Source organism: Melozone crissalis, unplaced genomic scaffold (genome assembly GCF_028551555.1).
Source record: "Melozone crissalis strain CALT ecotype California unplaced genomic scaffold, PUWL_Pcris_2 ptg000027l_1, whole genome shotgun sequence".
NCBI lineage: Eukaryota > Metazoa > Chordata > Aves > Passeriformes > Passerellidae > Melozone > Melozone crissalis.
The window spans coordinates 69,666,910-69,681,530 of NW_026535805.1; the positions used below are offsets into that span (position 1 = coordinate 69,666,910).

At 37.7% G+C, this 14,621-nt stretch overlaps 1 protein-coding gene across 1 annotated transcript in view; it reads left to right on the forward strand.

The window, feature by feature from the left end:
- The window catches only part of AGPAT5 (1-acylglycerol-3-phosphate O-acyltransferase 5), a 53,424-nt gene that overhangs the window by 24,043 nt on the left and 14,760 nt on the right, over nt 1–14,621 (forward strand). Inside the window, exons 5-6 of the mRNA XM_054280556.1 lie at nt 3,903–3,993; nt 12,552–12,713. Coding sequence (XP_054136531.1) covers nt 3,903–3,993; nt 12,552–12,713 — 253 coding nt within the window. The remainder of the gene's footprint in view (nt 1–3,902; nt 3,994–12,551; nt 12,714–14,621) is intronic.

A 14,621-nucleotide genomic window follows, 5' to 3' on the forward strand; every position in this document is an offset into this window, starting at 1 on the left:
AAATGTCACTTCTATTTTTTATATCATGCATTCAGAGTAGGAAATCTGTATTCTGAGATGTGGGATTTAACCCTGTACAACCAATATTTAGCTGATTACTATCTGTTTTGGTTTTGTCATTCATTCAGTCCTAGAGTAATCATTGTCATATGAAGAAAGGCTAATCAAACAATAAAAACATAGAGGTTTAATTAATACAACTCTTATGAGGCTTAATGTAATAATTTTGTGATATGGTTACTAATTTGCAAATCCCTGACAACTATATAAATCACGGATGTCCTTGCCTGCTTCTTCCACATCACCTTTTGTATTTTGATCCAATTATACCAGATAGGCTTTCTCATACCATCTGCTTTTCAGTTACTGGTCTGAGTGGTAGTGTTTCTCATCCAATTCACTAGAAACATACTTTCTAGGCAGTGGTCTAAATGGATGCAGATATGAATCTGTTTAGCTGTCAGGATACAATAGCAGTAATAATAATATTAAAATTAAGCAAGTGCATTGTGTAAGACAATTTTGAATTTTATAAATTAAAATATTTGTTTTCCCTTTTTCACATGAGAGCAGCACAGTTAATGCAAGATACCTTTACTCAGCAGTTACCACTTCTTCATGCCCTATTTTCTTCTACAGAGTAGCATATACTCACTCCAGGATGTTCTCCAAAGCCCTTGGCCACCTTTTCTTGCTGTATGTTTGTGGTTGTTCTGTATTCCAGGGACCTGTGTGTCACTTTGCTGCTTTCCCATGCTCCACCCACACCAGCTCAATTTGTGGCACTCCGATCTATCTCAGGGACTCCCTCAGCTGCCTTGTCCCCTCTCTGGGAGCACGACTTCCCCTTAATGCCATTGCCATTCCTGTTTGCCTGTGAGACCCTGACAGCGCTGGGGAAATGAAGCATTGCTGTTTGGGAGAATGCAGCTACCATCTTCCATTCATTGCATTTGCGGCTTGTGGCACTGGGGACTCTTCAGGTAGCCCCTGATTGGCAAAATGCGAAACACTTACATCTTTTTTGATTTTCTGGCTCCAACAAGAATCAGTAGGGTTCTACTAAATGAATCCTGATCCACTCCTTGAAACTTTCAAATTGATGAGATATACCAAGTTTATTGACACCCACCTATTCCACAGATGGAATGAAATGCATACCTGAGCATAGGGACCTATTGCTTGGGTTAAAATTGGTGTCTCAGTGAATCAGGGACTGTGGTAATCCAAAACTGTTGCTGCTGTTTTGAACATGAGCACTGTATTTTGCAGCAATAAAGTGTGTAACTTTTATGTAGCTAATTGCCCTAACTGAAAAATCTGTATTAAAAATGGCCTAAACTGCAGCTAGTGTTTCTAGGCAATTAAAATGTTCCTACAAGTTCTTATTTCAAGTTCAGGGGAGCTTATTTAGTTATTAAAATCTTGGAGATTTGTAGTTCTTACAGTGTTTGGAAATAGTGCTTAAGGATTTAACTTCTGCTGCCCACGGTGGGAGAAAAGCCAGTTGTACAAGTGGTTCTGGCACTGGCAGGATATCTTTGTCTTGTGCAGGACTGTATGTGAGTATAAGTAGGTCATCTATTTACATTCATGAATTCTACTGTTAAAACAGTCCTAATGAGCTATATAGTAGGTTATTATATGCTGAATTTAATGCAAAGGCCAGTTCTCTGTCTTGTTAGTGTGCTTTTAACTCAGAGATATTCAGATTCTGGTCAAGAAACCTGTTTGGCTGCTTGTGTTGTAGAGGTTTACTAGTAAGTAAAATACAATTTCAGTCCCTGGTTTGTGTTACACATAGGTCTGCAGTAAGTAGATACTGTTCCCTGTTGTGCAACCAGCTTTTAGGGGTGATTATCTGCTTTGAAGACCAGTAACAATGTTGCCTGCTTTTAAGTGCTGAGCTATGTACCAAGACTGGTATTCCTGTCCTGGGTGCTTCATTTCCTTTGCTCTATAACCTGTTACAGTCTCTGTATTACCCTTTAGAGCTGAGCAATGCAGTCTTTAATGGGGGTGGAACTGGAACAGCTCATCTTGAGGTACCATTTTCAGCATCCAAATTACAAGTTTTGCACATAAGCACATATATGAAAAGATAGAAAATGGATCTGGATTTGAATGTTATGTCCTTTCCAGCTACCTCTGAAAAGTTTTACTTAGTCACTTAAATATTTCAACATTATACTTCTTCTATGAAATGTATAGATGACTGGGGGAAGTGTGGACTACATCTGGGTCTAAGGATTCCTGTGCTTGTCCCTATACTTATGCTACAGTTATATATGAAAAAGTACGCACCTTGACTCTTAAACCCATTTTCTTTTGTTCCCTCACCACCAGATCTATACACATCTTGGATTTCTGTGGGTCCTTGAACATTCTTGGACTTCACCTGCCTCTGCAGTCTGCCAGTTTCCCCCAAACATACTGTAGTCTTTCTCCTAATTCTCTTTACTCTGCTGACACTGGTTTTGCTATTTTTGATGTTTGTTTCCTTTTTTTTTTCCCTGTCAGGTTCTAGGCTATGTACTCAGCTCTCCTTTTTCTTGATCTCCAGCTGGCTTCTCTGGTTGGCACATTTCCTAGATTTCTTCCCACCTCTGCATTTTAGTGCATCTTTCAACCTTCCTCACTGTGGGGTGATTCTAGAGAGGTCATTTGCTGGGGCCTGTCTTTTGGCATTCAGCCCTTTCTGTAGCTGTTCCACAATCATTAAGTGCAAATACCAGCACGCTCTGATGTTTTGTGGGCTAGAAGCACAAAGTTGCATTCCTATGTGTCTCTTTTTGAGTTTTTATTTAACTTTGTATCTTAATGTGATGTGCACTCCAATTATCAAAGTCTCTGTCTAATCACTGATAATATTCCTTGGACTGTTTTGTAAATCCATTATCTTATTTTCTTTCAAATGTTTCTTGAGACTGCTTTCTTCAAAGTTAATAAATTATTTACATTAGGCATTTTACTGTGAATGTGTCGTGTTTAACTCCATGGCAGTAATCATTTGTGACCACAGTTGCTTCTGCAGATGAGCCCCCAATATGGAATTTTCACTGTTTAAGTGATGTTTTGCATCAGCTTTGTTTGTAGGAGATTATGCATGACGCACACACACACAAAAATCCTGAAACCCCTCTGTTCTGTTTCAAAAGAAAATGGAAAATTGTCAAATTTGGCTCCTCCTATTTGGATACATAATTTTACAGTCAGATATGCAGATACTTAGGCAACCTTTACCTGTGTAGTCATTTGAGAACCCATAGATTTGGTGCTGAACAGGCAAGGAAATTAATTTACTGGGGAAATCTAACCTTGCAGACACTCATGCTTAAAGGAATGTGACTTTAAAGTTCAAATTACACTAAACTATGAATTTGAGTTCCGAATATATTTAATATCCAATTCAATGAGAGACATAAAAGACCCAACAGACCTATAATTTCAATTTATAGTATTTCTAATAATGAATGAATTATTGTATATTTCAGTATAAGGAAAGACTAGAGGCAAGATCACTACTAAAATAAATTGGTCACTTTGTGATTTATTTGTCTGTCTTTTCAAAATCTCTTAAAACTGATATTCTTGTTGATATCAGCTGCTCCTGACTTGCTGACTTCTGTTGACACATGCTGCCTCCCTTCCCAAATCACATGGAGTATATTCTATGGTGTATTTTCAAAGGAAATTATTATGAACCTTGAGCAGTAAGTTTCTTAGAGCTAAGAAATGTTAGCTCAAGTATTCTGATTTTCTTTTGATCCTTGATTTACAGTAGTCAATGGTGTGAGCTAAATACAATATGGACCTATAAAGTGTTGATAATTTCTGTAAAAGCAGTCAGTTTACACTGATTATAAGAACTTGTCTGTTTTATTTCTTTTTTAATTCTACAGATGTATTTAGTGATTTTTCCAGAGGGAACTCGTTACAATCCAGAAATACCAAAAGTCATTGCGGATAGTCAATCGTTTGCTGAAAAGGAAGGTAAGCAAAAAAAATTTTGAAAGAATTCTTTTGTTACTGTGCTAACATATATTATATAAAATTGTTACATAATATGAAGATCATCTCACCTTAACTGGACTTTTAAACCTGCTTGGTATTTAAAGCTTTAGAATAGTATAAACTACTGTTTTGCTTACAGAGTAAGATTAAGGTAGCTCATATACAGAAATTTCACACATTTTACAATGTACAATAGTAACAGTACTCCAGAAGGCTCGCTGCAGCTTCTACCTATAGCTGTGTATTTACTTATCTTCTTGCTCCTTAAGGTTGTAGGAATTGCCTACACTGAATCAGGGCACTGGTCCATCTAAGTTGATATTGTAGCTCCAATTACAGTTGTTAGTCGATATAAAGAATATTTTGCATAAAGCTTGTTGTGTCTTAAAAGAAAGAGTCTTCCATCATTTCACTTTCAATTAGTGTTAGTACTCCTATGGCATTTTGGTTTTCTTCCTCTCTCACCTTCCAGTCTCACTGTTCCATGGTCGAACTTTATTCTGGAGTTGCTTTGATTGTTGGCATTGTCTCTATAACACAGATGGAATTACTTCATCTTCAGAAAGGCTTGCAGATAATCCAAGAGTCCCAAGATTTTTCATACTTTCTCACATCATATGCACGTAAACTTTAAATCCAACACTTCAGTGAGCATGTTTCCTGATTTTGTTTTTTCCTGTTGACCAAAAGTGAAATAATTCACTCTAAAAGTAAACAAAGAATAACAAATAGGTCTGGTAAATTCATCTCTGTGACACACTGAAATGAATTCACAAGTCTGAGAATCAGCCTGTTGATATAATCAAGCTATTAAGTATTGTTAGCTCTTGTCCAAAAGGATATATGCTTTTCTTCTCCTTGGGAAGAATGGAATTTGTTTGCGTGTATGAGCAGGAGAGCTGAAGTCATAAAGTATTTGTTCATCGCTTCAGTTTCCTGTCGGAAATGAAAGTCAAATGTTTCATTTAGGTTGGTGGTTCTTTGAGAGTTTAGAGGGAGGGGGCTGTTTGATATTTTTTTTTTTCCTCACCTCCTTCTTCAGGGAAAAGGCTCTTACTGTTTTACTATTATTTTATTTCACTTTTTAATTATATCTCTGCAGTCTGCAAAACAGTAAAACACTGCTTTTGTGCTTTCAGAGCACCTGTTTGTTTCTTGTAATGGTTTTCTCTCCAGTACTGGTCTATTTTTATTTTGCAACAATTACTCCTTTTAAAAGCTCTCACGACAAATAATTATTAAACAAGAAGTATCTCCAATTCTGTTGCAGAATCCTCTTGATCTCCTTCTCCCCACTGCTAAATTACTTTGTTGGCCTCTGTTCCCACTTTTTAGGTGGGGAGGATGGGAGGCAGTCTGTGCTCCCCTGGGGCCCTGCTCACCTGCATGTCCACACAGATACAGATGCTCAGAGGAACTGGAGCATCCCTCGTGCAGATGTGTTGAGAAGCAGGGGCCAATACTGAGAGCAGAACCAGGCTGTTCTGAGGGCTGAGCCTCGAGCACGTGCCAGTCCAGGGCACATCCCAGTACACTGGGAACTGTGGGGATGGGGAGCTCCACGTGGCTGCTGGCAGGATGTGAGCCCAGCTCCCCAGGGTCCCACCCTGCTGCTGGGCAGTGCTGCTGGCCCTGACCTGGGGCTTGCCCTGAGCAGCCCCGGTGTCCCCGCGGTGCTGGCTGGGTGCTGGGGCTGCAGCAGGGAGTGCCATGGCCACGGGCAGGCTGAGCCACGGCCGCGTCCCTGGGAGCGCTGTTACTGAACTGCTGAGCTCCAGCAAACACACCTTGCCATGCTTGCCCGAGAGATCCCAGAGACTTCTCACTTCCTGCCCTTGTAGGAAGGGTAAAAACACACAGCAGTTCTGCCAGCCAGAGGAATGAGGAGGACATACTGTAACTTACAATTTAAATAAAATTGCACGTCATTCTTTGTGGGGATATAATGAAGGCTAATAATTTAGTCTTGTCATCTTAGTGTATTTGTTACAGAGCACGGTGCTTCAGTGTGGGCCTGACCGACACATAGGGGAATTTCTTTCCTTTTTTTTACTTTGAAATGATTTTTTTTCCCTACATTTTTGCTCAATTTTATGTTGACAAAATACTACAAGCCTAATATTGGGGAAAGTGGTTTAATTAAGAAGAATTAAACTAGAAATGTTAGAACCAGAGCTATTACCCCCAAAGATAACAAAGCTATTCCTAGAGCACAAGCATAACTCAATTTTTATGATGCTGTCTGAAATACTGGTTTTGACATTAGTGTGTTTATGTGTTTTAGTAGTTTTGCAGAGAGGAAGTATAAAAAGGCTTTTGTGGGATTTTACTTTTACTCTCTGTGAGCTGCATCCTCTTCTTGAGAAGATACATAAGATTCATTGGTTTAGGCAGAATCCTTGGGCTGAACTTAATTACCTGCTCTTAGTGGGACCAGCTGATGAGCTGCATCTCATATGTTGATGTTCTTTTTAAGTTTTGCATACAGTTACTGGCTCTTTACAGTTGATCCTAGGACCAGTTCAACAAAATGAAATTTAAAATTAAATTTTGAAAAGCTGATATTGACATACAATGAAGTATTGTGACATACCTGATTTCAACTATTGTGTGTTCACTCATTGATATGATTATTTAAATAAATCTTAATTGTCTGTGAATAGGATGGAAGGATATCAAGCAGCAAAAAAATTAAAACTCTAAGCCCTTGAAAGAGAGGCAGCATTTAAAAATACCAATAATTATTCATGTTACAGTTTGTTTTACCATAGGGCTTGAGTTCTACACAAAATCTCAATTTCTATCAAGAAAAGATGGTTTTCTTCTTTATGAAACAAGCAAATCAAACACACAGGGTGGGTCCATTGTAAGTTCTCTACAGTGAATTGGATTCAGTCAGAATTAGCAACAGAAAGTTGGTTACTTCCAGGAATATTGATTTTGTGGTGATGAACTGAGAATGTTGTCATCTAATGGCAATGCTAGTACCTCCAAAAACTGAAGGATTACTCACTTTTACAAGTGGCAGAAGATTCCCTCAGATCAGCTTCTTACCTGGGATAGAAGGTAAACTCAAAGTATGTTTGTCTGGTTGTATTGGGAAAAAAACTTGTTGACATTTAAAAATGAAAGCAAAAGTCTCTAAAACTAAGTTGTTTCATTATTTGTAGTAGGATTAATGCAGGAGTTAATCATAGAACAAGTTGAATTTTGTAAAGTTAATTAATCCAGTATTTATATTTTTTGCCCAAAATAATAATATTTGCTGGAATTTTACAGCTACAACAAGCTACATAAGCCACGTGTTGCCACAATATCAGATGTAGATGTGTTAGGTTTTCTCATTTCTGGTGGAGGCTTCCAAGCTAAGGGGCATGTGTGCCATGTAGCTGGATTTGAGCCTGATACAGCTCATTGTCCTCTCCTGGCACAAAGTAGGTGCCTGGGTGAGATGACTCCAGGAATTGCTACCAGGATGGGCACTCCCTCCATGTTTCGGTATGGTTAGTGACTCCCATGTTTCTAATGGTACATATTGCAACATTCCCATTATCAAATATTTCTTCCTCTGCTCTCTCAAAGAGCTAAGAATATGATGGCATGGGTTTTGCCCCTTGTCTTCTGAGCTTTTGCATTCCAATTTCCAGTATTTAAGTATATAGTCAGTAGTCAAGTTTGCTTTTGTTTTCCACTGTGTGGGAGTGGTCAGCCAGCATGGTTCCTGTCTTCAAAGTCTGATGCCGTCACTCAGCTTACATACTAGTGATGCCTTTCAGGCTCTGTTCCATGGGTTTAGAAATCTTAAAAGTGCAGGACTTCTTCCCCACTAGTCAGTGAGCTTGAGTTGCTGAGTCCAGTCTTAATATATACGTGGGACTCATATTTTCATAGGGATTTAACTAAGTTTGTCATAACAATAGAAGTGGTAATTTTTATTGGATCTATTTAATTCAAACTGTAAATCTTTTAAGCCTGGGTCTTTATAATGATATTGGACATAGAGAAAAATGTTTCTAAACCCTGTGATACACATGATGGTTGTTTTTTTTGCGAGCTTCTGGTATAAAGTTTATTTCATTTGTATGTAGCCAAAATATCTATGTGTGGATTTCTTATCATTTTGTAGTAGTCAGTCATAGAATCACAGAATATGCTGTGTTGGAAGTTCCCTATCAGGATCATTGGGTCTGAATCGTGGCCCTGGACAGAATATCCCAAACACCACAAATTTCTTTGGTTAAGTAGAATATTAATTCTATCAAGATGTTAACATATGGCATTTTAAAAATTTGAAAATAAATAGAAATAATCCAAAGCCCTCCTACTCCTAATATTACTAGCTCTGAAAAGTCAAAGCCAAAGGGATGAGAAGCTTCTTAAATTTAACTTGGCTTGTTTTTGCTGAATGAAGACAAAACAATCTTCCCTGGTGAAAGGCGTTTTTGGAATTTTGTATTAATGTTCAATTTCTTACAAAGGTCATTTCATCAAGCAAATATTTAAGGTATGCATTTATTATCATCTTTGGTTTTATGCAGAAAAGTTGCTAATGTAAATATTTTTTAATGCTAAGCTTAGCTTGACAAATATGCTTTCTGCTAAGATGTTTATGTATGCAGGATATGCTTATCTCAAAATTGTTTTACAGGTAATGTGAAAAAGAGGTGTTTCAATGGAGCAAATTGAAAATGTTTTTCCTTCTAGATCTTGGCATTAGTTTTCAATTGTACTCTAAGGCAATTCAAAGTATTCAGTATCCTTAAAAGTTGTTTGGAATTGTCTCTAAAGAAAATAGCTTTTGGTGGTGTTTATTCTACACTTTCATGAAAGCAGGCTTGGTCTAAAAGTGCTTAGTGAGATGTAGACAAAGAATATAGTTTTTAAAAAGAGTAGGTTATGGACCTTGAGTAGCATTTGAGACCAAGCATTAGAATGAAGTAAGGGTCTATGTTATTAACAGCCATACATAGGAAATTAAGATAGGAAAACAAGAAGCTACATTGTATTTCTGTAAGTAACCATCTTGGAAGAAAGTGTACCAATGTGTGCTGTCTCCCATGTCTTGCTGTGGGCTGATCATGCTCTTCCTGTGGAGATTAGTTGCATTTCCTGTATACTTTTGTAACAGAAAAACAGTTTTACTAGTGCATGCAGTTTTTTATACTGCTATCATCTGAGTCCTGTTTCTGTAAGTTGATGGAATACTAGCATACAAATGGATGAGCTCTCCCACCATTTGTTATTTTTTAAGTCTAATTATGGATTCTGGTTTCAATATGTAAAGCTTTGAATCACTGGAGGCATTCCAGAAAGCTGGTGGGAGCTCAAGAGTTGGGTGAGTACTTGGGACACTGCACGTAACTGCAGAGCTGCAGTTTTTCTGTCTAATTAGTATGTCTGTCTAATCTCTTCACTGCACACACATTCATATGGAAAAGGAAAGATCTAATTGTTCTTGAAATCAATTCATTGATTTTCACCCTGGTTTTAGATTTTGTGTACATGAAAGTTGAGTTTCAATACATAGTTTCATAGGGAGGGGAGAGAGGTGTGGAGACCTCAAACTAATTCTGACATCCACTTTCAGTGAGTAATTAACTTTTGTTGATGAAATGTTGTAATGCTGATGTAATACACATAGAGTACTCTTAAATTAGAGCTGACAATTTTTACTGTTTACTTTTTCAAATGTGGTGTGTACACATAAAGGGTAGAAATATAACTAACAAAGTCCAACTCTGAAAATGTGGATGGCCTGCCTGTACTGAACAGCTCTTTGAGTGTCTGGCCTGGATCAAGAGGATGCCAATCTTCTACACAGAGTTGTACTTAGCTGCTATTATATGTTACTTCACCCTGATGAAGTTAGATAAATGATGTTTTGTTTAGTGTCTTTTTGTTATTTTATGTTTAGGTGAAAAAATCAGTTCTATAGATGTTAATGATTTGGGTCTTTGTACTTGCCAAAGTAATTATTTTATTTCATTCAGTTTTCTTGCAGACTTTCTGAAGTAATTCTACATCTTACAATAATGTAGTAAATGGATGATTTTTGAAGTATCACTGCTCATCATATTTCTTCAGATTTCCTTTTTTTACTGTCTATCATTCAAAAGTTAGGAGAGCAAAGCTATGGCTTTTTAAGGTAGAACATTACAATATTACTAGTATCTAGTTCATTTTCTTTGGCATTTAAAATAAAATCTCATGACCTTAAATACTTTGACAGAGGGTCCTAACTGTATTGCACAACATTAAAAACAGTTTAAGCACAGTGTGTTTTGTGAATTGGATGCAGGCAGCTTGCCAAGGTAACTATACTGTAACTACTTGGATTTAAATTCTGTTATGTTGATTTTAGCAAAGATCATAAGTAAGTGTAAGAATATGTGATAATGTTTTTATAGAACAGATTCTTTAAAAGGATGTGCTGAACTGGTGTTTCTGCATGTTTATCATGCACTGTAGTGTTTCTGAATAATGGATTATGGACTTTATTGATTTAGATACATACTCATATTGTACTTGAACTCTCAAGAGCACACTGAGAGCATGTGGAATAGGATTGGCTCATTTGCACTTCACAGATTGTCACTGACCATCTTCATCATCAGAACTGGACATAGATTAAAAAAAAATTAGCAGTTAATAGTCATAGATACCTAACTTAATAATTTGTCTAGATTATTCAGTTCTCACAATTTTCCCTTTTTCTTCCTCACAGTAATAGTTTGGTGAAGGGAAAGATGAGTTGGGCAGGAAAGGAATGACAGTGTTTTTAGAATATGTTTGGGAATTTGGCTCAGCAAGAGTTGTGTTGAGTGTCATGTCCACACTAATATCATTGCTGACACAGCACAAGAATATTCAGTGCTTCATTTACAGAGTAAACATTTTGAAACATAATATAATTAGCTGTTTGATGTAACAGTTCACAAGCTAAGAAAACACTACCACTATGTTATGCTTCAAAATATTTACATGATCCATATAACATTTTGCATAGACAGTTATCACTATTGCTGGTAAGGCATGGAACAATGGCTTCAGAAGGAGTGCTGATAAACAGTCTTTTATCTTTGCATTCAGACAAGGATATTCTTAGAAAATATTAAAAAAATCAAGATAGTGATTTATATTGAAATTTTCAACTCTTAAGAATGTTAAAAGTGGTGTAGAAATGAGCACTATCCTACAATGTTCACTAGATATTTTCATAAAGTTAGATCAAAGTATGTTTTATCCAGCAAGGGAGTTCAGTACAAAATCAGGACATAATATAGAATGTTTTGAATTGGTTTAGCAAGCAGAAAGGTATCAAAAGCAATAGCACAATACTTTGGTTCAGAAAAAATTCCTGGTTCACCCACCAGGAACCAGTAGATTCACCGATGGATGGTTCTTTAAAAATGGACTGAAGAGTAAGCCAAAGAAAAAAAAGACTAGAAATGAAAAGCCATAATTTTATTCTGATACTTCTGTTTGAGAAACATACACATAGAAAAATACTGAAAAATTTTACATAGCATGCATTTTTTTTTCCTAGAATCCCTTTCAAGTAAATATGGAAGAGCTGTGTTCAGGTGAAGAAAAGGTTTTGGGTTTGGGCTTATTTGCTTGCTTGCTGGTTTTAATTTTGAAAGTCATTGTATATTAAAATTCTGGAAAAAGAACCAGGTTTTTCCTCTTGAGGTCAATGTGTATTAATGTTCTTAAGTACGCTCTAAGTGGAAGTGGTCAACTGAAGTAAACATGGATATGAAATACTGTTGTTAAAATGTGTGGTGTGATGTTAAACCTGATATTCATGTGTCCTTGACATACCAATCTCTGTGGCTTGGCCTGGAAAAGTTAAAAGTTGATTTCTGTCACTGAGAGTTTGTCAGTAGCCAAGTCAATTGTAACAGATTGTTTGCAGAGAAGCACAGAAGATTTCCTCCTTGGTTTTGGTTCTCAGTGGTGTATTTTGCCCCACTGCTGCTAAGATTCTGCTGGGATAGTGAGTAGGTTAGGATTCAGTATGTTCACTAAATTGCTTTGTCCTTGGGAAGTAAAATGCTGGATGAGCATTAGGTGTGCTTAAAATTCTCTGTGATTATCTGTGAAATCTTTTTCTGATACAGAATTTCAGGAGGTGGTGCTATGTGTGTTTAGTATTTCTCAGATAATTTGCTCTTTTTTTCCACCTCAGCTGGACACACATAAACAGTAAAGAGAAGTGCTGTGTCATCACTCATGAGCCACATTGAAACCATCACTACTTCTAGTGAGGAGTTGTAAAAAAGGGCCCTCTTACTGAGCAGCCTTCCTATTGTTAATGTCCTTTAGGATTTCTATTTCATCTTCTACATATGTTCAGTAGAGCATAAGCAGTGAGTACACATGCACACTCTCTCAACTGAGAATTGAGATTGAAAGTAAAGCTCTTGTGATTTTGAGTGGAGATGCTGACATTCCTTGGTGTGATGTTCCTTTTGTGAATATAGTCCAGTTTGATTTCAAACACTGTAGTTATTTTTTATTTTTTTTCCCTCTAGGACTTGCTATATTAAAGCATGTGCTGACTCCACGGGTGAAGGCGACTCATGTAGCCATTGACTCCATGAAAGAATATCTGGATGCAGTGTATGATGTGACTGTGGCTTATGAAGGTACTGTGGACCACAAAGGGCAAAGAAAACTGGCTCCATCTATGACAGGTGAGTTGAGGCTTATGAGACATGCTGTAGCTGTTGTATGCTTGTTTATATACAGAACCAACTTCAGGTGCTTTGAAATGCTCTGATGATAATCTCCACAGCACTTCAGCCATCCTGTAGCCCCCTGGCAGGGCATTGTTTCAATCACTGGGCTTTTACAGGAGTTACCTTTGACACCTCTGCCCTCTGCTTCCCTCTTCCAGTTCTACATACAAGTGCCCTTTGCAGTCAAAAGGAACTTGGAGACACAGGCAGCAGAGTCCATTTACCTTCTAGCACTGGGATTTGGCATCATCTTAAATTCTCTCTCGCTTCCTCTGCTGTGCTACTTATGTGTACATGTACCCATGTACATCTAATTGCTGAAGTGCACATATTTTAAAGGTAAAATGCATAGCAGTAGTATTCTACTGACAAATTTTCAAATTGCTGCACACAGCCAATAATCTTACAAACACTCAACAGCATTCTATACAAGTGGGTTTCACTTGCTTTAGTACTTTAAACTACCTACTTTTAAGGACCTTAAGAAAATTAGATTGGTTTTACGTTCCTTGAGTATTCTAGCCAGAAAACATGTTCTGGAGTTTCTGCTGGGGAAAACTCAGGGACAGAGAGCTTCAGGGTTTGCTGTTTATTATGCTTGGTGGTGGACTGATAATTTATTCCTAAGTAAATAATTTGCCTGTGCTGTTACTGGAGTGCCAGCTATCATCTTTCTTTCCATTTTAGTTGCTGTGTTACTCAGCTGTATCTGTGCCTGACTGTCTGTTGCTGGTTGGCTCAAAGTGGCACTTTTGAGTCTTTGTCACTACGAATACCAAGTTGGAAAAAACAGCTACTGTAGTTCCACAGAGCTCTCCAGAGTTTTTGGCTGAGGGGTCGGTGTAGACTGAGGGACCTGCGGGGAACTTATCTAACTCTCTGCTCCTCAGCTCACCCAGTGTCACTGGGACTTGTTCCTTCTGCTGCTAAAAATAGTTTGTAGTGCAGCTGTTTCCATGTCACTTCATTAGCAGGTGTAACTCCTTGTGTCACATGCACTGCTTCCCAGGTGCTAGTTGATTAGAAGTTCTGCAGTTGTCTATTTTTACATCTTCACCCTGTTTAAAATTCTTCTGGATAGGTGAGAAACAAAACTGTCAACACTGTAAATTAGCTCAACACTTGTATTTTACTGTCATGTCTTAGGATGGTTTTATTTTATGTACATCTTGTTCCTAATGGGCATTTTTAATATCAAAAGTTCTTTTTATTATTTACAGTTTTTTTGGTTTTTTTAAATGCCTTCTGACCCTTTTATTGTACCTTTGTAGACTGAGCAGCCTCCCTCTTGTCCCATCACCCAACCCTAAGACCCCCTTCAAAACAAACAGGATTGTTTCTCCTTCCCTGCAGCATATCTTGTTTCATGACTTAATTACTAGGCAGTTTCAGCCATTCTCATGCTGAACTTCTCACTGCCTAATGGTTAATTAAACTATTAAAATGTCATTACCTAATGATAAGATGGCAAATGTTCAAATTCCTTACAAGACCTCTTCACCTATTGAACCTTATGGTTTGCATGAAGCATGATATAATTATGGAAGGGGAACCAACAAGCTGAATTTCCCCGGTGTCAGGCAGGAATGGGATGCTTTGGGGTGGCCACTCCACATCCAGCCTTTTGGAGCCTCCATGGCAGCAGTCCAGGCATATCTTTCAGCCAGGCTTACTGTTAGGGCTGGGGTAATTAGTGGCTCAGCCTTGGGGTAAAAATAAGGCAGTAATACAGAATGAAGTGCAGCCAAGCAGCTGTTACCCCTCACAGAGCAGATAAATGATAGATCCGTGACAGATCAACATCACATTCCATGCTATTGTGGCAGGCACATGTATTTCATATAATATAAATTATGTAGATTA